This window comes from Stenella coeruleoalba, assembly GCF_951394435.1.
Source record: "Stenella coeruleoalba genome assembly, chromosome: 4".
Taxonomy (NCBI): domain Eukaryota; kingdom Metazoa; phylum Chordata; class Mammalia; order Artiodactyla; family Delphinidae; genus Stenella; species Stenella coeruleoalba.
Window position 1 is genome coordinate 119,112,779 of NC_137149.1, and position 26,202 is coordinate 119,138,980.

Sequence of the window (26,202 nt, forward strand, 5' to 3'; positions counted from 1 at the left end):
CCTTATTGTTGCTTTTAACATGTTTAAATATAGTTAGTAAGTGCTTTTTTCTCTTATACTTTGTGTTCTAGTACACTATTCCTTGCTCAGAATTAGAAGTTAATATTTGGAGTAGTTATGTGCCCTGTCATATAATATGTGAGATACCTAGTGGTGTCTTTTTTTTTTAACCAGCAGCTAGCATATATTCATTTTGCTATTTTAAAACAACAATGCCAACAAAAAGTGAACAAAAAGTGAGCCTTGGGATGACAGTACATATGTGCCCAGACTTACTGTGCTTTGGGAATATGTGTATGCTTTTTGAAAATTTCTCAAGTATATGCACATAAGTGCATTAAAAACAAAAGTCTTGTTAGTTGCTCTGGGCATCCTCATCATGGATGTGAGAAAAGAATGATCCGTCCAGTCCAAGATGCTATCTTTCTTGTTTTGATTTCCTCTTTTGTTAACATAGAACGTAATATTGCAGCATAGAGCCAGATCATCCTGAACTAAAGAATATTTGAGCAGATGATTCTTCTTCCTCAATTTCTTTTAGTTGCTTGGGGTGAAGAAATGAGAAATATAATCTACAATTCCCAAACAGGTGGTGTGAATGAGTGAAGGAAGAGTCATGACTGAGCCAGTAAGATTGCTCAGGCTCTTACGAACCGCAGGGCACATTTGTGCAGGATCCAAAAACACTGACTTTGAGCCACGTTTGATCTCTGGATTACTATTTATCTTTGATAGCTTCTGAAAAAGAAATTCAACATCTTAAGTATAGCCTTGGTTAAATTTTTATTTCCCCCTCAGACGTACTTTAAAGAAAACTGCTCGTTATTAATTTCTATATTATGTTTTGGAGGGAAAATAAGGGCGTTTTCTCTTCAGCTACTATTTATACTTCCCTCTTTGTGAAGGAAGATTAGAATGAACTCAGCAGAAACACATTGTTTATACCTAGAGGAGGGCCTGATCATGTGACAGAGAGAACGTGCAATAATAGTTGAAGACTTCAAAGAACCTTATCTTTTGAGTTTCTCTTCCTTGTATTTGTTAATTTTAATGTCTTAAATTATTTCCTCAGATTAGTTACTATCAATATAATGAAGTGACAAAACTTCGATCTTTAATTCTAAATTACACTGAGGAGTTAGTCCTTTTGAATATTGATGAACTTCTTTTCAACTTAGTCACTGCTATGATAAACAGTATTCTCTAACTGATAAAGTTATATTTTGTATATGTTTGCTTTTTTTGGAATCATTACCATTTTCTGAAAACCGCATTTATTGCTATATTTTTACAGCTAACATTAGCCTAAGTGATTAAACACTGAGCTAGAATTCTGATCTTTTTGCTCAGATAATGAAATTTGCTACTAATAGAATAATTTATTTGGTGAATGTTAAATGGTCAGTAGTGTAAAACGTGGGGAAAAAAACCAGATCAGTATCTGGATATGGTGAAAAACACCTGAACTTCTCCTTGCTAGAGAAGGAGAGGTATTAGATGCTCTTGATGGATTGAAGACATTAAAATCCTGCCTCTGTAACATGTTTCTGGATTTTTTTTTTTTGCGGTACGCGGGCCTCTCACTGTTGTGGCTTCTCCCGTTGCGGAGCACAGGCTCTGGACGTGCAGGCTCAGCGGCCATGGCTCACGGGCCCAGCCGCTCAGCTGCACGTGGGATCTTCCCGGCCCAGGGCACGAACCCGTGTCCCCTGCATCGGCAGGCGGACTCTCAACCACTGCGCCACCAGGGAAGCCCTGATCCTAGCTTTTATGGGAGTGGGGAGAGGAAGGCGTGGGGCACAGTACTACTGTAAATGCATACAACCACCATAAGGGTGTCATGTTTCCAAAGGTTAATGGGGGAGGGGCAAGTGCAGGCTTGAGGGTATGGGGTATTTCACAAAGGTTTGGGAAAATCTGGTTAGTATGAGTACTAGAAATGTTTCTAGAATACCATTCACCTGTCTTGTAACTAGTTTCCAGCAGTGATTCCTGGACTATGCTGAAATGATTTTCTTCCAGAAAATCTTCTTAATCTCATTTCCCCCATCACAATTTATAGGAGACACAAACCCAAGGCATAGGGGCCAGAAAGGTAATTTAAACGAATGAAATAGACTAAATATAAGACCTGGGGAGCCAAAGCATCTCTAGGTAAAGGGGATGACTGAAAATTGGGATACTGATATTACCATATTTTCCAATTTTTCAAAAGTCACTGGAATTCCAGATTTTTCAATGATAATTTCTCAATTTTTTGTATGTTGGCATCCATATTTTTTAAATACATTTCTGTGGGCTGGCTTGACCTATAGACCACCCGTTTCTACTAGACGTTATTTGTGGAAGAAGAGTGCTGTTCATCACTCATTGCAGAATTAAAATAGTTTGCATCTAGTGCAGATCCATTAAGGGCATTGAGTTGGTTGGAGTGGGAGAGCACCATATGCAGAGCCCATTAAGTGTTTTAGCAGGGACCTACGGACTTTTTGCTTTATGAATTTAATATACTGGTTTTAGGTATTGAACTGCCAAATGAATTAGCCTCGTTTGAAAGAAATATGTATCCTAACTTTCACAAGGAATTTGAGGTGACCTATATATAGGAGAAACACATATAATAAAATAATCAAGTGTACATGAAAATCAGAGCCAGGGAAAATAGTGGAGTAGACTATGAAGACAAGGCCATGAGAAGAAGTAAGGAATGAATTATGATGAGTTGGAGTAAGCTGTTCATAGGTTACAGGTTGGCCACTCATAAGGACCAGTATTCTTTAAAGTGTGACCCATCAGAAATATCTGGAATGCTTACTAAAAGTGCAAGTTGCAGGCTTACACTGCAGAACTACTTAACCAAATCTCTAAGGGTGGGATATGTATTTTTAACAGGCTCCCACGTGATTCTAATGTAGACTAAAGTTTGCAGAACATTGGACTGTTAGTCTCTCTGCTTCCTTGTGATAAAATTAAGAGGAGAAAGTGCTGAGTCCTCTCACGAGAAAACATGTCAGTCACACACACACACACACACACACACACACACACACACACACGCACCCCTTTTCCTAACATTATATAAAAGGAATTTCTCACATGGAACTTCATGAGTGATTCAGTAAACAGTGCCCTCAATAAGCATAACATCTATAACAAATGCATCAATGCTTATAAATACTGGTAAGTAGAGATCGTGATCTCTGAAGTCAGACTGTGTTTTCACAGTCTGTCACTTCATGGCACTTTGACCTTGGGCAAACTGTTAACTGCTGTTATATAGTTATTTTAAGGATGACAGTAGTATCATAATAACACAGTATTATTGAGAGGATTCAATGAGATAATGTTTGTAAAGTACTTAGAAAGTAATTGGCAGATAGTTAAGTCCTTAACAAGTGTTAAGTATTATATTTTGTAAGATTTATTGTAGTGTTAAAAGACTATGCTAAAACTAGCTTAACGAACTAGTCCAGGCTAGATAGTGCTATGCAAAATGTTTTTGGTTTCAAAGATCAACTCTCTTAGGTGGGTTGAAACTATTCCACTAATTTTTGCCTGAATTATTTTGACTTTTAGAGTAGTGTTCAGCTGTTTGGTACTGTAAATTTAGTATTTTGTATTTAGTACTAACTGTGAAGCACTTTAGCTCTCTGATGGGTGTTTGTTTTCCTAATTGATTGTTAATGTTGAACCTAGAAGGAATTTGAAAGAAAACCTAAAAGTACATTTGGTAGTCTTGGGGCTTTGATTCCTCACATGAGGACTAGTTCTATTCTATAATGTTAGTTCTTGAACTGAATAGCTGGGGAGCTGGGATATATGCAAGGGAAAATTCTCTTTGGTACTTCTGTAGAAATTCTAGAATTACAGCTTGATACTATAGGAAATACCTACATTTTCATAATTAAGAGAGTATTGTAAACAAATAAAAGCCATCTTTACAAATGGAAGAATAGTTTCAGTCAAGTTAAAATGATCTCTACTTAGGATATATTTTAGGGAACACATTTTGTAAAATGTTGGTATAAGCTACTGGATGTATCTGATGTTCAATATTAACTCAATTGCTCCTAATACTAAGAATTATTGTCAGAGTAGCACCTTGCATATAAACCTTAACCTCTAATTATATGAAATGTAAATAGAAGAATGATGATTATTTTCATAGATCACCAGGGCTAAAAATAATGTATAAGACTGGGGGGGGGGGCGTCCAGAAAAGGATTTATTTTGTTGAAATGTACCATGTTCTTCTGTTCAGTGGTCTTTGCTGATGGTAGTATTAAAAAGTAGCTTCTGTGCTTTAGAGTAGCTATTGCTTTTAGAAGATACTTTACTTTCAAAGTGAAAAATGCTTTTTTTCTGTGTTTCTGGTTGGTCTTAAATGACAATTTCTGGTTATTGAAATCAGATGCAAATGAGAAATGGAAGTACGAAGAAAATACTGGTGAATTTGGGAGCTAAGTGCCAAGAGTCATTCATTTGCTTAGCTATAGGTGTTGGTTTTATACGTCAACATTATAAATTTAATTGTTAAGAATGAATTGTTTGTACTTTACCGATATACTGCCATCTGTCTTATGGTCTAATGAGTGAAAACATTAAATATGCTGAGGTGCATCTGTAATGTTTATCACTTAAATTTTCAGTTTTCTGATTTGTTTCTTATTTCACTCTGTCAACAGGTATAGAAAAGAAGATTAAAACATTTAGAATCATTATTCTATGTCATTTAGATATCAGTAATCTTATATTTAATCTTTATTATATTTTTATGCTTCTTTACTCCAGAGAAGAACAGAGCAGAGATTGCAAACTAGTGTCTTATATAGTGTTTTTTTTTTTTAACGAATTTAAATATGTTGCGAACACTTAAAAATCTGGAGAGTTCACATAAAAATATTGATTCTTCACCTTCTTTTGCAAATGTGGACTGTCTGTCCTTACTGGGTTCCCGTGCTTACATGACAACAATCAACGGCACCTTTTAAATGGCCTTTCCAGGCCTTAAACCTGACCTGTTTTTCTCCTTTATTTTACCTGAGTGCTCCTCTAGTCATTTGAGTTTGCTTAGAATGACGACAAAAGCATTACTGTCGGAAATGCAAAAGTAAGTTGATTTTTTCATTTGTCACATGTCAAACTAGTTTGGATGAAGATCCAAGTCGAAGTAATATGTAACCGTTTGTCAAGTTTATTATTAAAATAGAGATTTGCTAAACACCACATTTCTAATGGGTATTATCAAGGTGGGAATTTGTCACCAAAGCTTTTACCAACCTCCAAATACCTACTCGTTTAAATTTTCATTCTAGCTCACCTGTTATCTTTCCCATTCTTGTTAAATTTTGAAGTTAAAACTCTACTAGGATGACTGTCATATTACAACAGTAAACCAGTGTTCTTGGAGCTTCTTATTTTGGAAGATGTTTCAGTTATCTATTGCCACCTGTCACCCCAAAGATTTATGATTATAACAAGCAACAATTATTTTATTATTTCTCATTGTTCTTGTAGGTTATGAATTTAGGAAGGGCTCACTTGAGCATTGTTGATTTGGGGTTGCAGTCAGATGGTGGCTGGAGGTGGAATACCAGGGGGCTAGAACAGCTAGCTGGGATCTAGCCAAAAATCTCCTCTTCATATAGTCTCAGGACTTACCCAGTTATGGTCTTTTTACCCGGGTTAGTTTGGGCTTCTTCATGGCATGGTGACCTCAGGGCAATCAGACTACTTACAACAGAGCTACCATGTGAGTATTCCAACAAGCAAGATGGAAATGGAATCTCTTTTGTATGACTTAGCCTAGGAAATCGCATTCTGTCTTGGTTGAAACAGACTCACCTCTCAGTGGAAGGAGTGTTGCAGTACATTGTAAGAAGAGCATGCGAAGATGTGGGATATTGCTGTGACCATCTTTGAGACACACAGTGTACTATAGAAGGTCATAATATCTTTGCTTTTAGAAGTTTTTGTTTTTCATTTGTACTTCATAAAAATCAGGCTCATTAAAACAGATTTCATATGTAATATATGTATCTTATGTAATTCCTTAAAATGTAGACTAATGATACCTCACAGTCTTGTCATGATATTTAAGTGAAAGAAAGCATGATCTACTAGGAACTCTGTCAGTCTTTTATCCTTCCCTCATATCATTGTACCAATCTGAAATAATATGTATTTTTTCTAAGCCCTGTAGCTGCAAACTTCCTTTATATCTCCTGTTGATCTCTGATAGTCTCCTACTATCCATAGACTTCCTCCTTCTATCCCAAGATCTTTCTGTTTCAGGCATAATCAAGAATTATAGGGATTGAGTTTTGTTTTTTCTTTGTTTCTAATGTTTCTTGATAAACAGTGTTTTATTTATTGGAAAGAATGAAAACTTGGACTGTCAGTTTAATTTAAACTTCAGTCGATGTTTATCAGACGATGTATTTTGTTGAATATGTAATTTTTTAATTAGTTGTCTGCATTGGGTGTTAGCTGAAGCACGTGGGATCTTTTGTTGTGGCATGCAGGCTCTTCATTGCAGCGCATGGGCTTCTCTCTAGTTGTGTGTGGGCTCCAGAGCACATGGGCTCAGTAGTTGTGGCATGCAGCCTCTCTAGTTGTGGTGCGCAGTCTCTTTAGTTGCGGTGCATGGGCTCTCTAGTTGTGGTGCATGGGCTCTCCAGTCATGGTGTTCAGGCTCAGTAGTTGCGGCACACAGGCTCACTAGTTGTGGCACATGAGCTCTAGAGCACGCAGGCTTAGTTGCCCTGCAACATGTGGGATCTTAGTTCCCCAACCAGGCATCGAACCCACGTCCCCTGCATTGGAAGGTGGATTCTTAACCACTGGAGCACCAGGGAAGTCCCTGAATATATAATTTTGACAATGTAAAAAGGCCAGTGGTGTCAACTGTCAGCCCATCCAAGAATGAGACCCTAAATATATATTTTCTATAGCTTAATTCTATATTAAAGTATTTTCTATGCTTAAAGTAACTCTATACTTAAATTTGATGCTGAAGTGAATATTGACAAATGAATATTTATAATGAAGAAATTATTCAGTGAATATTGTTAAGACTCATATGCTTTAATAGCATGTTATTGAAAATTATACAATTGAAGTTGTGGAACTATGTTCACCTCACTCATAATTGATTTTTACTTATAATTGCATCAAAAACTCAACAGCGTAGGGGATATAATTATCTCCGCGCCTCCTTACTGTTTTACTTTCTTAAATTGTTAACACTGTCAAGTATCTTACATGTCCATTTATTTTTCATAGGATACATTCCTACAGTGTGTTAAGCCATCAATTTGGTGAACTTCCTGCGTTATAGCTTAGTTTAATTTTTTTTAAGTGCAGAAAGAAACCACCTACATTACTTACTGTGCTTTAAAGGAATTAATAGTATTATGTCCCTACTTATTACTCCCTGGCCTATAACACTTTTCAGAATTTTTACAAGAGAGATAAATGATTGATAAATTGTATTTAGTTTAACTGAAAGGTTAATGAAACTTTTATGCTTAAACTTGTTCATAAAAGTAACAAATCATAAACCTTAAAAAACTGATATTAAAGAAGTTTTTGTCCTCTTTGTTGCACTTAAATTTTATTTTGAGAATTGTAGAAAATTAAGTTGCTTTTAAATCACTCTGTCATCACATGAGGCTTTTGCATGATTGAAATACCTGTAATTACTATGTCATTTTTGTCATTGTTGACTTAAAGGTGTAACTATAATAATCATCTGCTAAATTCTTGGAGAGCAGCTGTATAAGACCGATTTAACAGCTGGGGTAACCCAGCACAGACTGTAAGAGTTAAACTTAATCTTGAGGCAAGTTATGTTATGGTCGTTGAGGACTTCATACTGGGCATTTCTGAAATACTTAAAAAATTCAATCCAATAATTGGATTTTTGTTTTATCACAAATATTTCTTTAAATGTTTAATGAAAGAGTGAGGAAAAGTATCATTTTGATATTAACAACTAAAGTGTTCAGACAAAATATGGGAATAAAATCCAAAGTTTACTCATTAAAAAAAATCAGATATACTCTGAATGTCACTGTTCATGCCACCATGGTAAATAGGAAAGGAGAAATACGTTAAAAATATTATGGAATAATATGGAATCAGAAAAATTCTAAGATCCTTATCTTGAATTTCATCTTTTAAAATCATGTTTTAAAAAATCATTTATGCCTGTAACTTTTTTCCATTGAAAATGTTTTCTTATTGTTATGCAACATTAATATATATTCACAACACAAGGATAGATGCCTGTTTTTAGAAGCTATACACAGAAATGAATTGAAGCAGTGAATTTTATTTGGATATATTTTGTAAAACTGTAACTACTTACTAAACTACAATAAAGGAAGGCTCACCAAATTGACAGTCCAACACATTACAAGAAGGTGCTATACTCGTTGCTATTAGAACTGCAGTATATATATTCTTAAAGCTGTAAGGGACTTCATTCTTAATCATTTTGTCCAACCTCCTCATTCCTCATTCTAGAAATCTGAAATCTGAGACAGCTTAAGAGACTTACCTAAGGTCACTGGTTAGTGGTAGAGCTGAAAGTAGAACTTAAAGTTCACCCTATATTTTTTGTATACTGGTAAGTTTACCTGGAGTATTAATTTCAGGTAATTTGGATGAAAGTTGATTGAGGCAATAATTAAGAGTAATTTGATTGTAAATGAATTTAGTTGTAAATAAGTCAGTAAATAGTTGGTGTTTTTTGAGTCATGCAATTTCTAGTGCACTATGCAATGGTGTCGTCATATTTAATTTTTCAGGACTTTTTTGGGTTTTTTTTATAGTCTTTACCTTGTAACTTTATTTTCAGCCAATTTAAAAAAATTAACTGGAATTTTCCAGCAGAATTTGGAAATAACCTAAATGTCCAGCAATCAGACCTTGATTATACAAATCAAAGCAGTTCCAATACTATATAAAACCTGATATTGTAACATTCTTATTTTGAAAATGCTACACATATATGTATATATGTAATGCTTTTATTTTGCAAATGTCTAATTACCAGGTCACATTTTTATAACACTTATATAAACTGTATGTGCTGCTTTAGAATCCAAGCTAATTTCTCTTACGTCCTTAGGGGCTACATGTACTCAGGGGCTACACTAAGTCCCTGGATAAAGAAAATTAGCAAGGAAGTACAGTAATAAGTTATGACTCATTAAATGTTTACATGAATATAATATCTTAAATGCATTATAATTAGATGTTGTAATCTTTCTTAGGAACACTTTGAGCATTTAAATGTTTCAAAATTTTTTAAGGAAATGTTTTGAATGTGATTTTAATTTTTATAAAACATTTCTGTTCGTTTGACTTATGCCTTTTATGAATAATAAAACTTAAAGAGGACTGCCATATATTTAAATTTTTCCTTCATAGTAAATTTAATTGTGTTTTTAGTTTCTACAATTAAAGTACAATATGTTATTTGGATTTTTTTTTTTGCAATTGTTTTTTGGTTTTTTGCAGTTGTTTCTAATACAAGCTTGACTGTTCATCATTAAGCAAAGAACTTAATTTCTTGATTCATCATCATTTTTCTCTGTTTTTAAATTGTTCTATCTTTGTACATGAATTGCTTAGACTAGGGAGATAACTTTTAACGCTCTGGTATCTAAGGTGTTAGGAAAGACTAAAAACAATGACTTAGATACAGAGAATAATCTGTTTCACTCTATATCCCAGAATAAATGAGTATGCTCTTTATAATACCGTATTTTCATCTCAAAAGGATATTGATTCTGATTTATTTCACTTTAGGAGTGGTGTTAATTTTTAGAATCTGGAATTCTTTTGTTTCTACAGAAGAGTAAGTCACTTGTTGCTTAAATTCACAGAAGTAATAAATAATACTGAATTTAAATGGTGTATGCTGATAGTCTCCCTGTCAAAATTTTTTGATGTGAGACTGAAAACTTTTGGTTAAAATCATAAATACTTGTAGGTAAACTTGTATCTTCCAAGCGATTTGTTTTAGCTGATTCAAAAATAGTTTATGAAAAACAGAAAATCTTTATGCTGCTTATATGATGTGGCCTTTGATCTGGAGCAGTTAAATCCTGGCCTTCTGTATAATAATGAATGTAAGAAATGGTAGAAATCCAGAATAAACTACTATAAATCTTTTTGTCATTGTTGTAAGAGAATTGGAGTGTATGGAACTGTAATACATTTTAGAAATACTGTATTGGTGATATTTTGTTACATGCAACATTTATATATAATCATCTTTGACTAATACAAACTTTTATTTATTTATTTATTTGGCGGTTCGCGGGCCTCTCACTGTTGTGGCCTCTCCCATTGCGGAATACAGGCTCCGGACGCGCAGGCTCAGCGGCCATGGCTCACGGGCCCAGCCGCTCCGCGGCATGTGGGATCTTCCCGGGCCGGGGCACGAACCCGTGTCGCCTGCATCGGCAGGCAGACTCTCAACCACTGCGCCACCAGGGAAGCCCTACAAACTTCTAGAAGAAAGAAAAATCAGAGAGTGATAAACAGGCAAAATATCTTGTATAGAGATCTTCTGTTTATCACAAGTTCCCCATTGTTGAGTTCTTCTTGGTTGGATAGTGATACCTGAAGTCTTAAAATGCCAAGGCACAACTACTAAGATGCTACAGCTTAACTTTTAGATAAAAATCGTGACAGAATTTAGGAAGTCTTTCTAAAACTTGTAGATGATTGTGTTTCAAAATATTGTACTCCAAAGTTATTATAGGTGGATTTTGCATCTTTGCTTGCTTTCTTAGTGATTTTTAAGATTGAAATGTAATCTGCAAAGCTCTACGTGGTTTTTTTTTATCCTAGTAGTAGTAGTAATGGCAGCTAACAGTATTGAGCACTTACTAAATGTGAAGCATTGTTCTTTGTGTTTCACTTATATTAACCGTTGTAATCCTCATAACTGTCCTATGAGGTAGGTTCTATATAGATGAAATTGAGGGACCGAGGCATTGATTTAAGGACATACCACTAATAAGTGGTAGAACCAGGCTTTGAACTATGGCCGTTTGACTCCAGCATATATATTCCTACCTACTGTATTATACTCCCATAATATTTATTGATATCATCTTAAAAAGAGCTTGTCTATTTTGAAAAGTCTCAGTTTGGGTGGGGGGGCGTTAATAATTAAGACTATCTTAAATGCTTTTAAAAGGATCATTGAAACCAAGACTTTATTTTTTCTTGAACGTGTGGAACTAGCTGCATTTTAAAATATTAGCAATTGAGGTTCTCCTACCCATTGTCTTCAGCTTCCCTCACTGACTAGGGTTTTCTTCTGTATTTGAAGATTTTGTAGTTTGAATGTTTCCATGCTGATTTAGAGCATTGCTTTAGAAGTACTATTAACTTGAATCCTCAGAAAAAAGATGGAACTCGGTAGTTTGGAAATTAGTACTCACTTTGCTCAATCACTAATAATGTCTCTTTCACAAAAGTATATTGTTAAAGACACATAATTTGATTTAGCGTTTGCTTGAGTTGCAGTGCTCTGTACTATCCAGTTGAGGGCAGCTACTTACCAATTTAAAAAATGAGTTGAATTAGAATGTCACCACTTTGTATTTACCAAAACTTGGTATCTAGTGTAAAACACAACATTTAATATACAAGACTGCTTTAATTTTCACTCCTATTTTTACCATAAATAATTTCTTAAAAATGAAAAACTAGTTTTACTTCATGGTAATTTCTGCCCTTTCATAAGTATTTTATGTGTATTTTAATTTTCCTAATCCAAATTCTTTTCAATTCCAATCTCCTCCCCCTCCCTTGCTTTAGGATCAGACTCCAAGAAGATTAGAGAGGTTCATATCATCCTTATCTTCAAACTACCTACATGTAAATACATGTGATTATAAATTTCAATATAAAAGTGAAAACTAATTTTCAGTATGGTGATCTTTATTAAGTGAAAGTCAAAATTGGAGTTGATCTGTTTGATTCATTTTTCTCTGCAGAATATGTTAAATTTGTGGAATGAAGTACTCTTCTAATTTTTCTGGATTGAAATAACACATAGTTTAAATTACATCTTCTGTGTGGTATCAAGAAATGAATTTTGGGGGTTAATTAACTATCTGATTCAAAGATATCACTGAGACAGAATTTTTTTGAGAATAAAGAATGTCTACCTGAAACTATATGTAATACTAACAAAGTGACCCTGATAGTAACTTGGAGAGGGGGCATTCCACGGGAGCTGCCTCAACAAAGAGATTTTTCTAATAAGGAGAAACAGACACAATATGACTGAAGGTTATGTTATACAAAAAAAAAAAAAAAAATTAGACTTGTGTTAAGGAATAAAGTGAGCACCAGAGGAGATGCTGAGATTAGAATGAGGCTAGAGACATTCATTCTGCAAGGTAGTAAGTAGTCTAGTGGGGCCGTAGACATCCTTATCTCAGGTATCAGTCTCACCTTGTTGTACCATATCAACTTAACAGATTTCCAGTACCCTCTCTCCTATCCCTAGATCTCTGTTGGGTTTTTTCAGTGGTTATGGTTGTATTCTTAGTCATTTACTTTTTTACTAAAACAATTTTTGTATTGTGATTAAATACCCATAACATAAAATTTACCATTTTAACCATGTTTAAGTGTACAATTCAGTAGCATTAAGTACATTCACAGTGTTGTGCAGCCGTTACCACTGTCCATGTCCAGAAGTTTTTATCTTTTCCAGCAAAAATTCGGTACCCATTAAACACTAACACCTCATTCATTTCTCCCCCGAGCCCCTGGCAACCACCATTCTACTTTCTATCTATAAATTTAACTACTCTAGGGACCTCAGATAAGTGGAATCATACAATATATATCCTTTTTTGACTGACTTATTTCACTTAGCATTATATCTTCAAGGTTCATCCATGTTGTGTCAGAATCTTCTCCCTTTTTAGGCTGAATAATATTCCGTTGTATGTGTATGTACCACATTTTTTTACCCATTCATCCATTATTGGTTACTTAGGTTGTCTCCACCTCTAGGCTGTTGTGAATAATGCTGCTATGAACATGGTTGTACAAATATCTGTGTGAGCCCTGCTTTCAATTCTTTGGGGGTGTATATCCAAAAGTGGAATTGCTGGATCACATAGTAATATTTTGAGGACTTTCCATATTTTCCACAGTAGCTCTGTCCATTTTACGTTCTTACCAACAGTACACAAGGGTTCCAGTTTCTCCACATCGTTGCCAACACATATTTGTGTGTGTCTGTGTTTAAATAATAGCCGTAATAATGGGTGTACAGTGTGGTTCTGGTTTTGATTTGCATTTCCCTAATTATTAGTGAAATTGAGCATCTTTACATTTACTTATTGATCGTTTACATATCTACTTTGGAGGAATTCAGTTTTTTACTTTCGTGTCACTAAAAATTTCTTCTCTGCTTAATGATTTTGCATTTTCAACTACATTTTAAATTGTGATATCAGAGAAAGGTGTACTTTAAGAAAGTAGCATCATGGTAGGACTAGGGGGTATTTCTTGTGTGTGAATTGACTTCCCAGCAACCCACTTTGTGTATTTAGTAAGACAGATCTCACCGAAGTCAAAGAAGAGACCACCCATTTCTGACATTCTCCTTTTTAACTCTCTCCATATCACATTCTAAATTCCCACTTATAAAAATCCATAAAAGCAGGTGGAAGGAGAGATACGTGAGATGACGGGCTGTTGGAAGAAAAAAACAGAATGGAAGGAGAGAACAAACATTAGCTGAGCACTGTGAATGGATAGTTCACTTCTATTATCTATCTATTAAAACTACTATCAATTCTCACACTAGGCTTTTTTTAAATCATCATAATGTTCTAGTTCCTGGGCTTGGAAATGAAATGTAGCATAAAGATTAATTAGCATGGCATAAGTAGTTAATTTAGGGAAATATTTGAGATAATTCCGAAAAAGTGAGTTTGGGGCCACTTTGAGGAGAGTCTTCATCTCCAAACTTTATCTTAGGCTTTGGGGAACCATTGGAAGTTCTTGAGGAGTGTATTGTACACCACATTCCGTCTCCATGTTTTAGGAAGATGTATCTGACTATGGTATGTTAAAGAAATGGAGCCCTAAGGATTTGTGATGAACTGGTTAGTTATTATTCATTTTACTTTAATTACTTCCCAACACAGGTTACATTTATAAATACCTGGGTTTCTAAATATATTTAATCAGTCAAATTACTGTTATACTTTCAAGTGGAATCCCTAAGTGTTTCAGAATTATAGAGATTGAACTGAAATTTGCAAACAACTAAAATGTCTCCTGGTAAAATTAACCTGCAGTGCATATTAATAGCTATTGAGAGCTTCAGTTGATTTAATGTCTTAGTTTGAGATAAAGACTGGTACATATGGAAGAGGAAAAGAGAGCATGCTTAAGACAAACACTTGAAGATATAATGCTCATTCTGAATATATCTAAGATAGAACAAATATATGTTTGTCTTTTTTGAGCGTGCATAAATGCTGTCCTTAAATTTGAAGCACGATTCGAAACACTCCTAAAATATTAATGCTGATATTTGGGTAAGGAAGACTTAATAAATATTTAAGAGAAAATACAATGTTTATCTTTTGGATTTTTGTAAAGACAAGTTTACTTTCACTTTCTAGGGAATACCTAGGTTAGTCACTGGAGAAGTTTCCAAAGGGACCCTGTAGCACAGCCCTGCTTCGGTTGTCTTCGCATTACTGACTTTGTATGGGAGGTGCACCAGCTGTTTGACTGGCAGGAGCAGGAGCTTTCACTTCAGTAGTTTATAACTCCTGGCTATTCTAGGATAGCTTGCACTTCACCAAGCCTCAGACAGGTCAGGACATTTGGTAGGAGAAGGTTGAAAGACAAAAGCAGCAGGCCTTGGGTTCTCAGCCTTTTTTTTAAATTAGAAAGTTATATTTTAATTCGGTGGTTAGAGTTTCTAGTAATGTGCCTGTATTACATGTAGAGAGTATTCATCAGCCAAGAGGAGTTTTAAAATGTCAAAACCGGGAAAAGCTACTCTAAACCATGGCTTGGTTCCTGTTGATCTTAAAAGTGCAAAAGAGCCTCTACCACATCAAACCATGATGAAGATATTTAGCATTAGCATCATTGCCCAAGGCCTCCCCTTTTGTCGAAGACGGGTAAGTCTCACACATTTGAAAAATAGGAATATTTATTTAAATGAACTACTTCTGCCTCTTTTGGTGAAGAAATGGTTCAAATTTCAATTGGTATTTATAACTAAAACTATCAGTGCATTATGTAGCCAGTGAAAACTTCTGTAAGTGATAGTTTTAATAGTGTGATAGAGAGCCTCGAGGGCAAGGTTACCTAATTCACCGGTTTGTGTCTCTCATTTATTTTTATGGTATTAGAATTCTTTAAACTTACTTAAACTTGGTAAATTTAAAAAGTATGTTTTGAAATATGTCGGCAAATACTAACACCCCAAATTTGTCGTTTTTATTTTGTGGGAAAAGTAAAAAGCTGGTGGTATGGTCCATATACATGATAATTAAAGCATTTAGCTCTCTTAAAGAGTTTATCTGCCAATTTAAGCTAGATTGTTTTTAAATCACTATTTCTTAAATTCAGACCTAACATAATAGAGACGTTACTTTTTGCTGTTATATGAAATAAAAATAGCATGCTATTGTGTGGCAGTTACGATACAGTTTATATATAGACAATTCTGAAGTAATATTTTGTAGAACTTGTGCTAATCTATAATCAGGTTATGATCTGTTGGATGTTTTTTGGGATTATATTCTCCTCCTCGCCAGATTTTGACCCTGTTAGTATTAACAGTTTTGTTGTATTTTCTGTGTTACTTGGTATTACCATTTTGAATTATTAACTAGAGTGATATATTTTTAGATCTAAAATATGTTTAGTAGCCCGAACACATTAAACCAAAAAATACCTGTTGGAGAGTCATTGAGTGTTTTTATATATCAGTGCTATTAGTGTTTTAGTTCCTTTTACCAGCTCCCCCCACACCCCGCTTTTTTTTTTTTTTTTTTTTTACTAAAAGGGAAACATTCTATTAAACAAGTAGGTTAACTTACCAACACCGGAAAAATATTTTTCCTCTTTAGTGAACAGAATCTTCTATTTGCTTGGACTTAAATAGCCTTTGTAAAAATATGTTTTCTAATTACCTTAGTTCTTTTTGAATTGTTTCTACTTCTACTCCAATAAATGGTAGCCATGTTGAAAAACATTTTGAGTAAGTTTTAAATGTAATACAGTTTAAACATTGAAAATAGAATATAAATATCTCTGTCACCCACTTACTTTCTTCTTAACTATATTTTCAGAAAGTGTGTCTTTTGTTTTGTCTTCTGTCACTTTTATAACTTCTGAATGAGGTCACTGCTCTGATTTAAACATTTACACAGAGGCCTCTAGTAGCTTTAAGGTCATTAATAAACTAATTTATTATTTTAATACTTCTGTAAAAAAATACCAATACAAGTAAACTTTCAAATTAAGGAGAAGAAGTGTGAGTTTTTAAAATTAAGGGGTTAAGATCTTAAAAAGATAATTTTGTTCTTGTTGAACATTTCTAATAAACTTAAGTACAGTTTATAGCAGATTATTCATTATGTCACACTGTATGTTTTCTATCTGTATCTTCTTTACAAGTGCATGAAACTTAAAAGGCTCAGGAGCAGGTTCTCTAAGAAAAATTAATAGAGAACTTAAGGGCTTTCCTTGCAGGTTTCCTAGGGTCACTATTCAGTTTGACTTTTCTAGGTTACTGTTATGATAAATTATAGCCTGGCATTTGTAATTATAGAAGAGGACTAAATTCAAAAAATAAAATTCAAACTATAACATAGTTCTAGTTTGGGGGAAGATAGATAACAAAATTAACACATTCAGTTTTAGACTGCCTGCCAATAATTTATTATTGTATAACTCATTGACTCTGACTACTAGAAATATTAGAGGGATCTTGTAATTATAACTTCTCCCCTCCTTTTTGCAACTGGTTAATTTAGGTAGCTTTAAATTGATTCACATGTTCTTTGTTGTTTTAACTTACTAACTTTCCCTTGGTAATGTTAATGATAGATACTTTTATATATATATATATATATATATATATATTTTTTTTTTTTTTTTTTTTTTTTTTTTTTTCCGTACACGGGCCTCTCACTGTTGTGGCCTCTCCCATTGCGGAGCACAGGCTCCGGACGCGCAGGCTCAGCGGCCGTGGCTCACGGGCCCAGCCGCTCCGTGGCATGTGGGATCTTCCCGGACCGGGGCACGAACCCATGTCCCCTGCATCGGCAGGTGGACTCTCAACCACTGCGCCACCAGGGAAGCCCTTTAATATATTTCTTATCAAAGATTTTAAAAAGACTTTTGGTGTGATATGTAATTAATCACATTGTGTATCTAACATCCAGTATATCTTTTCCATTAGGTATGTTTAGCCTCTTTCAATCAGATTGTTATACACTGACAACAAGTGTACAGACTTCTCTATTTTGTAGGCCTTTTTTATCCTTCCAAGTAGTGAGCTAATGTATAGTGAACTCTTACAAGACTGTATGTAGTCTTGGCCTATTAAAAGTTGAAAAACATGTTATTGCGCCTCCATCCATCATAGGTGTTGATCCATTTAATGTTTGCACAGTAAAATAATTTTGAAAATTGTGAAAAATTCTTTAAAATAGTTATCATAACTACAGCTTCAATTTATAGCTCTCGAAATGTTTTCAGGAAATTTATTTACCTCATTATTAAGTACTATTAGTAATGATAGTCTAATTTATTATTATGTAAATTATTCTAGCTCCTCATCAGAGATACTTTGGACTTAATACTAACGACAGTAAAGAAATAGCAATCTAGCTATTAACCAGTTACCGTCAATCAAAGTGTTTTTAGTATTTAGGTCCTCATAGTTCATATAAGTCCTACAGGTAATTCTTAGCATCAGGAATATTTGAGAATATTACTTGAGTATATAACTTTTTATTCTAAAAGAACTGATCGTCCTTTAAAGGAAGAGAATATTTACAGGAAAAACTTACTTAGTCTATAAAATCACTGGAAAATTGTTTTTCTTTGAAATTGGAATACCTAGTTATGGTAATACTGTATTTCCTAAATCCTAAGATACATTATTTTTCTACATTTTAAACATATGTAAAATTAGTATACGTCTGGATGGAATTTCATAGCTTAGCTGGCAGCATTCTTTTCTTTCTAGTGATAAGAGAAATAATATCTTACAATTAATAATAGTATATTGAAAGAAAAGTCATTAAAATGTTTATATTTCATTTATTAACTCGTTTTTGTTTGGAGACTTTCAAGCATTGACAATATTCTCATAAAGTTATTCTTCAATGTTACTATTTTGGTAGAAATTTCCAAAAGACATGCAATTGGTTATGTATATAGGGCTTTTAAAGATATCTGGTTGACTGTGTTGGTTTATAGAAGGAAAATGTTTTTAGAGTGCCTTTATATTCTTGGGTTTGAACCGATTGTGTAGCATAAGCATCAGCAACAGAGCTAAGAAAATGGGGTAGAGCTGCTGGTGGGAGCAGCAGGGAGGCGAGGTGGGAGCAACGTGGTACAAGGACTTGTTCACCTGAAACCCAAGAGCTCAGGCAACAATGAAATGTATGACTAGATTTCTGATAGTTGAAAACAATTTTGTACTGGTTATATTCCATATCCAGTTCTGTTTAAAGTACCATATTTAAAATAATCTTTCTTTAAAGTGAAAAAGGAAATAAAATTGAAATAGAATATTTGAGTCATTTGAGAAAATATTTGAGTTAATATCACTCCTGTGTATTTTTATCTTTGAGGGTTAGCTTAAGTCAGGGGTCCACAAACTTTTTCTGCAAAGGGCCAGCAGCTATTTTATACTTCGTGGACCAGATAGTCACTGTTAGAACTATTCAGCTCTGCCATTGTAGCATGAAAGCAGATGTAGGCAATACTTAAAGGAGTAGTTGAATGAGCATGATTGTGTTTTAGTAAAACTTTATTTACGAGACCGTGAAATACAGATTTTTATGATTACAGTAATACTATAGTAAATCTTCTTGTGCTTGAATATAAGTTTCAGCTAACAGTAAATTTTTAGAAAGAGATTGTTAGAGCCATGACGTTTCATTTTCTTTAAAAACCCTCATTCTCTCTTCTAATTCTTTTGTAGCTATATAGAGAAAAAATTTTATGTGTATAATCACTAGAATTTTAACATACTGCTCTTTTTTTGTTTTTATTTGTTTTTTTTTTTTTTTGCGGTATGTGGGCCTCTCCCGTTGCGGAGCACAGGCTCCGGACATGCAGGTTCAGTGGCTGTGGCTCACAGGCCCAGCTGCTCCGCAGCATGTGGGATCCTCCTGGACCGGGGCACGAACCCGTGTCCCCTGCATCGGCGGGCGGACTCTCAACCACTGCACCGCTGGGGAAGCCCAACATACTGCTTTTTAATTTTCCTTCTCGATGTACAGTAGTAGCATAATAATGCTATTAATAATTGCTCTTATTTTAAAAGGACCTACTATATATTCTAGGCATTGTCCAGCTATTTTTTATATTTTAAATAATTCTTAAATGATTTAAACGTTTGTTAAGTACGGTAAGTTAGGTATTATCTCCATTCAGTAGACTAGAAAGCTGAGGCTCAAACAAGTTACCTCTCCCCAGTTTTCTTGGTAAATAGTAAAGCTGGTATTTAACTTCAGGACTCTAATGCTGCAGGTAGTAGCCATTCTCTTTCTACTGTGTTTTGTGACCTTTTCTTATGAACTTAACTTTTTTCAACTACTATTATATTCATATTTTGGTGGGTAAACCTGGGAGCCTATCATTGTTGACATTGTTTCTTTGAGAAAATTCAAAGATTCAAATAATTGAACTACAAATAACTTGGTAGCATGTTACATTTATAAATTTAGGATTTTTTGTGTAATCTCTTTCAAGATGTTTCATTTGTAAAGTTATCCCACAGATGATGCAATGATTATAGTGATAAAAAACTAGAAATATTCAAACAGTATGCATGTTTGTAGTCTTTCTGTAAGCTGAGGGATGATACCTGTTAAAGAAAAAATCATTCATGAACCTTGTTAAAATCGTAAGACAGATTTTATTCAGGGGGACTGTCATGATATGTATAGGGACTACTACAAGAGGAGTTTGCAGTAGGGGAGATAGATTGGGCTCAACTGTTAATAGAACAAAGAAAAGTGAGAATTTATAGCCAAGGAGCAGCATGGAATTCAGTGGGTAGCTAATTTCTAAGAGGAAGCATCAGGGGTAAAGGGTGGGGGGTGCTCTGGTTAAATGAACTTAACCAAAGTGGTCAGAAATCCCCTGGGGGATGGTGGAGGATGGCGAACCCAACAGATATGGAGAGGGTGACCAGGTACCACAGGTGATTGACATCAAGGGTGGGGAATTCTGGTTAGACTGATTTAGCAGGATTCTTGCTAAAATTTGGTTCCTGAGAACATGCCGAAGGACAGGTCCTAGTTGAAAAAGAGCTCAGGAGCCTGACTAGAGTTTGGTTAAGGAGAGAATCGTTGTCATACCTCAGGGTCTGTGTTTCGTAGGAAACAACTCAGAACAGGGTGTCTGACAGATTAACCATCCTCAAACTGCAGTGCATCAGTTTGTTCATTTAGTACTTTTGACTATGATGACAAAAATTAAAAACAGCATTATACCTCTCTTAGCTTCAATACTGTCTTGGATTCAAGTTTTTTCTTTATTGTTGAACTATTGATGATACTAATTAAAAAAAACCTATATTCAAAATTTTAATCTCATTCAGGCATAATCTATTCTGCTGTTTCTGTGTGTATAATCTTCAGTTAGTTCAAGGTATATATAATTATAGTCTATTAAGCTCCTTTAATAGACTTTTCAGCAAAGGTCTGCCAGTTTTATCAAACAGTTGTATTGTCTTTGTTTCAAAAAACAACCTCTCTAATTATTTATTCTACAATAAAATTGTCACTTGTAGGAAGATTTTATAATCCATCATAAGTTCTGTTGGTAAAGCAAATTTGTGAGTTATTACCTTCCTGAATTTAATAATTTGATAATCCCCTAAATTCCCTGAGTTGAATTATGATATAGAGAATTTTTATTTTCTTCCAGTAGTTAATATCTTTTACTTCTGTTTATAAAAATTAGACATGCTCAGTATGTAAAATGCAGAAGAAATGTTTCTTTACATTTTCCTAAATTATCAGTAATTCCACTGCTCAGAAATAACCACAGTAAAAATTTTAAGTAAATAACTCTTTAAACAAAATCGATACTTTAATCCATTTTTCATATATTGCTAGTACTTCCTCATGGCTGTAGTTATTCAAAAGTGTATAATCTGCCAAATGAATGTGTCATCATTTTCTAACTGCTGTTGATTTGGTCAGTGACCTGCTCTGAACTTTTTTATACATAAATCTTTAACATCTCTATATACATTTTTCCAGAAGTGGAATTACTGGGTCAAGGAGTGTGAATTCTTTTAGATTCTTAATAAATACTGCTAAATTGTTTTCCAGAAAGATTGTACCAAATAAAAAACAGCACTAGGGACTTCTAATGTTGTTTAACAAGAGAAAGAAATCATATCTTAAGCAAATTTATTCCTACCATGGCAAAGTTTTATGGATTTTACTTAGTTGATACTATATCATTATATTTCTATGTTTATTCTAGGTTTTCTATTGAAGGAATTTTTTTTTCATTTTGAGAAAATAATGATATGTGTTTATACTTACAACATCATTAGGAAAATATATAAATAGATCAAGAAATTATTTGTTGTTCATGGTGATTTTTAAAAATAATGCTTTCTGGAAAATAATGTTTGCCATAAACCTGTCACCAATATTATTTTCGACTATAATTTTCTTCTACTCTTCCCATAGTTTTAAAACTATTATCTCTGTTTTTGTCTAAACAGATGGTCCATGTGTATGGTTTTATAATTTATCATTGATTTAACACATTTTTACTGTGTCTTATGGTTATCTCAGTTTTTGTCATCTTAGTTTATACTTTTACATTTCTGAGTTTTAGTGTGTTGTTTGTACAGTTTAAATGACAGTTTCTCCCAAAGTATATTGCTATTAATAATCTTTACTACAGGAGTACTTTTCATGCTAGCAAAAGCAGCTGCCAGAAATACTTGCCTATTTCTTAAAGCACTTGCAACTTAGTCTTACATTTCTGACATAGCTTTGCCTTTTGCCCCAATCCAGGTTCACCTTTTATTTTTATTTTTTAATTCTAGTCTAGCTATGATTAATTCTCATTTAAAATAGTTGTAGCAAGTCTCCCATTCTAAAATGCCTCGATGCCTGAAAGACATTTCATGAAACTCAACGTTTGTTTCATGGAACTCTTAACCAAGAGGAAATAGATGGATATTTCCTTAACATATAGAAATATGAAACCTTTAAAAAGCCAGTGTCATGTTCCCTTCCCCCATACTAATCTATTCAGTATCTGCCAGTTACATTTGTGCCTCTTTCTCCAGATCCTTTCCATGACCTCACAGTCTAGCTTGTCTCTCTGGTTGGAACCTTCCTCCTGGCACTGGTTGCATCTACCGTTGTCCTTATCCATTAGTGGAACGTATTGTAGTTGTTGCAATTACCTTTGGTGCTTAGACATATATGTACTGCTCAGTGGTGTTATTTGACAGCTTCATTTAGTTATCTTGTTTCCTCAGTTGAGGCTATGAACTCTTATTAGACTTCAGAAATTATCTCTAGGGCTTCCCTGGTGGCGCAGTGGTTGAGAGTCCGCCTGCCGATGCAGGGGACATGGGTTCGTGCCCGGGTTCGTGCCCCGGTCCGGGAAGATCCCACATGCCACGGAGCGGCTGGGCCCGTGAGCCATGGCCGCTGAGCCTGCGTGTCTGGAGCCTGTGCTCCACAACGGGAGAGGCCACAACAGTGAGAGGCCCACGTACTGCAAAAAACAAAAACAGAAATTATCTCTAATATCTTTTCATGCTCCCAGTGATGTGCAAGAGAAAGTTAGTGTAAATATTTGTATGACCAATTTGTTGAAACTTTCGTTAAGTTTGGAAAATTCTTTAAGGAGTTTTTGTACTGTTAGAATATGGCATGTTTTTGTTTACTAAATGTTTTTAAATGACTGTGCAGCTGTGATTTTGAATATTTCATTTTCTAAATATAACTAAATTCAGATACAGTTTGACACTTAATTTTAAAAGTAATTACTACTTAGCAGTTCCGAAAACGAAGGAGAAACAAACATAGGGTGTACTTGTTTAGATGGCACTTTTGAGAGTCTGCAGTAGCCAGACAAGTCAGAAAATGCTAAAATAAAAATTATTACAATGCTTTGGAGAGAAGGAAGAACAGGGTGGTGCTATGAGCAGATTTGGAGGGAGATTTTAATAGTTTTATCTGATTTTTTTTTTTGAGTAAACTAAAATGTGGCTTCCTAAAGTTTTTTTCCACAGATATATTCCATTGGAACTTGGGGGAAAATTGGCATTTTCAGATCATCTGATATCTTTTTTTGTGTGTGTGTGGTATGCGGGCCTCTCACTGTTGTGGCCGCTCCCATTGTGGAGCACAGGCTCCTGACGTGCAGGCCCAGCGGCCATGGCTCACGAGCCCAGCCACTCCGTGGCATGTGAGATCTTCTCGGACCGGGGCACGAACCCTTGTCCTCCTGCATCGGCAGGCGGACTCTCAACCACTGCGCCACCAGGGAAGCCCCATCTGATATCTTTTATTGTCACTACTTATTTTATCAATAAAGGAATTAACTAGTTACCACATACCAGGTCATTCTATTTTTGATCCTATCAGTTTCTTCTTAAGAATGTTTCATACATCATGCATAAACATGAGTAAACAATATAAATTGTAAATTTTCTTCTGGTCTTATTTTCTGTACTGTGCAAGGCGGTGGCTGTAAATAAAAAGGTGATGATTCTTCCTCTCTGCCTCTGGACATACAAAAATGAAAATTACAATCCGTTAAGCATTTAATAGGTAGTGGTAAAACCACAAACAAACCCTTAGACCAAAGGATAATTGCTTTAAATGGACCCATATACAAAGTACTGTGGGAGCATGAGAGGGCCACCCAAGTCTCAATTCAAATGGCTCAGGAAAGGCTTCATAGTAACTTTAAATGAAAATGTGAAGGATGTTTGCTAAGCAGATGATCAGAGAAGTTATGGACAGAAGGAACTTGTATTATTGCTTGGTCTTACATCTTGTTTTTTTCACGTTAATTATACTGCTGCAAAATTATTCACTTATATCTGGATATGAAGTTTATTAATAGTAGTAACAGCCCCAAAATATGTATTAAGGACTTAGAACAGAGTTGGGAACTTTTCTAGAACCTGTAGATATAACAGTAAAGTAGATGGACAAAGGCCATGCTCTCGTGGAGCTTAGATCTAATTTAGGGAAACAGAAAAGTAACTGTTAATGCTAATGTTTTGATGATGATAAAACAGGGTAGCAGTTTTATCTAACTTGGGATGCAGTCTAACTTGGGATGCAGAGGAAACACTATTCTAAGTATTTTCCACATATGAACTCATTTAATCCTTAAAATAACCTCATGAAGTAGATTGCATTATATTATCCATATTTTATAGATGTAGAATCAGAGGTATAGGAAGTTTAACTAACTTGCCCTGGAGCTAGTAAATGATGGAGCTAAGATTCTAACCTAGGTGTCTGGCTCCAGCATCATGAACAGTGTGGTGTACTGACCTGGGTAAGGGTTTGTTGAGTGAATGGATCCTTAGTTTCCAAATATTTCAAGGTTAACTTTTGCCATGTAATCCTGGATTTTTAAATACGTAATTTATACTTTGTTTTCACAATTTATGAAGACCTCAATATCTAATTACTGTTAACATTGCTTTCTAGATGTTTTTGTCATCAGGTGATGTCATAGTATTAGGTTGTGCCTCAGTTATCAGATACAAACGCTAACATGATTTGTAAATCTACAACTACAGCATAGAAATAACTGCCCTGAATTGTTAGCCCTTTTGTTGATAGTTAATCTGTACAAATAGTATAGTAATTTTAACATCACAGGGCAAGGCTATTTAAATTTGTAGGTTATATTTTACAGAAACTAAATATTAAGACTTGGAGTATGGGAGACAGATGAAAAATATGCTAAAAATAAACTTGTTACAAAGCTTCTGGCTGGGTAAACAAGTATGAAATAAATCCACGGTCCCTTGTCTGCAAATCAGGAGTCCAGTAAGCCCTGAAAACTAAGAAGTGTTTTAACAAGTTGGCCAAACCTAACCCTAACTAACTAAGACAGTCACTTTTATTGTTTATCTGAATATTTGTATATTTTGCTGCAGAAATGTTTGTACGTGATGTACTGGAAGTGTTGTGCCATACGCTGTATATGTACCATATTACCCTTCTAAACTCCAACGGTTTTGAAGTCAGGAACACAGCTTTCTCCAGAATTGTGGAGCTAACTGCAGACCTTTGAGTTTTACAGGTATCATCCACATTTAGAAATGGAATACACTTTGAAATGTCGAAGTAACCTAAGCCTTATCTTCAGTTTCTTAAGTACATTCATATTTAACTGCTTTAAAACATACATTACATAAATGAATACCTAAATTTTATTAACCTAGTTATAGGCAGCTCAATATAGTATGATAATAGTTCAGAGCTTTTATATTATTTATCTTCTGTGATTAAAGGCAACTCATGCTATCAGATAGATACTTTAAATGAGGAATGAGAACCGCAACAACTTTTTAAATTTTTCTCAGTATTTCCGTGGAATATTAACACCTCTAAATTAATTTTAATTCTGCTAGTATGTATTAGGCATATACATACTCCCTGCTTGTGATGCTAATGTAACAAAGGTGAATAAGGCAGAGACCTTCCCTTAAGGAGGCCACTGATGCTTTCCTGTCTCTGAGAGACTTATTGTCACCGTTCCATGATATCCTCATGATATCAATCAGAGGAACATGGATTAATTAATCCATTCAACAAATAAGCATCTACTAATTGCCAGGCACAGTTCTAGATACATTATTGAACAAAACAAACAAACAAAAATCCTACCTTTTTATAATTTAACATTTTGGTGACC

At 34.6% G+C, this 26,202-nt stretch overlaps 1 protein-coding gene across 13 annotated transcripts in view; it reads left to right on the top strand.

The window, feature by feature from the left end:
* Positions 1–26,202, top strand: part of FBXW7 (F-box and WD repeat domain containing 7) — a gene marked incomplete at its 5' end in the record, with an annotated part of 206,820 nt that overhangs the window by 129,308 nt on the left and 51,310 nt on the right. The window contains one exon of one of the 13 annotated variants that reach the window (XM_079920971.1): positions 25,442–25,525. The exons of 11 other annotated variants lie outside the window; for them this stretch is intronic. In XM_079920971.1, the coding sequence (XP_079777097.1) occupies positions 25,442–25,510 (69 nt within the window). In that variant the 3' untranslated portion in view covers positions 25,511–25,525. Of the gene's footprint in view, positions 1–13,988; positions 15,198–25,441; positions 25,526–26,202 lie in introns of those variants that run through there. One more of the 13 variants, XM_079920972.1, reaches the window with a different exon arrangement.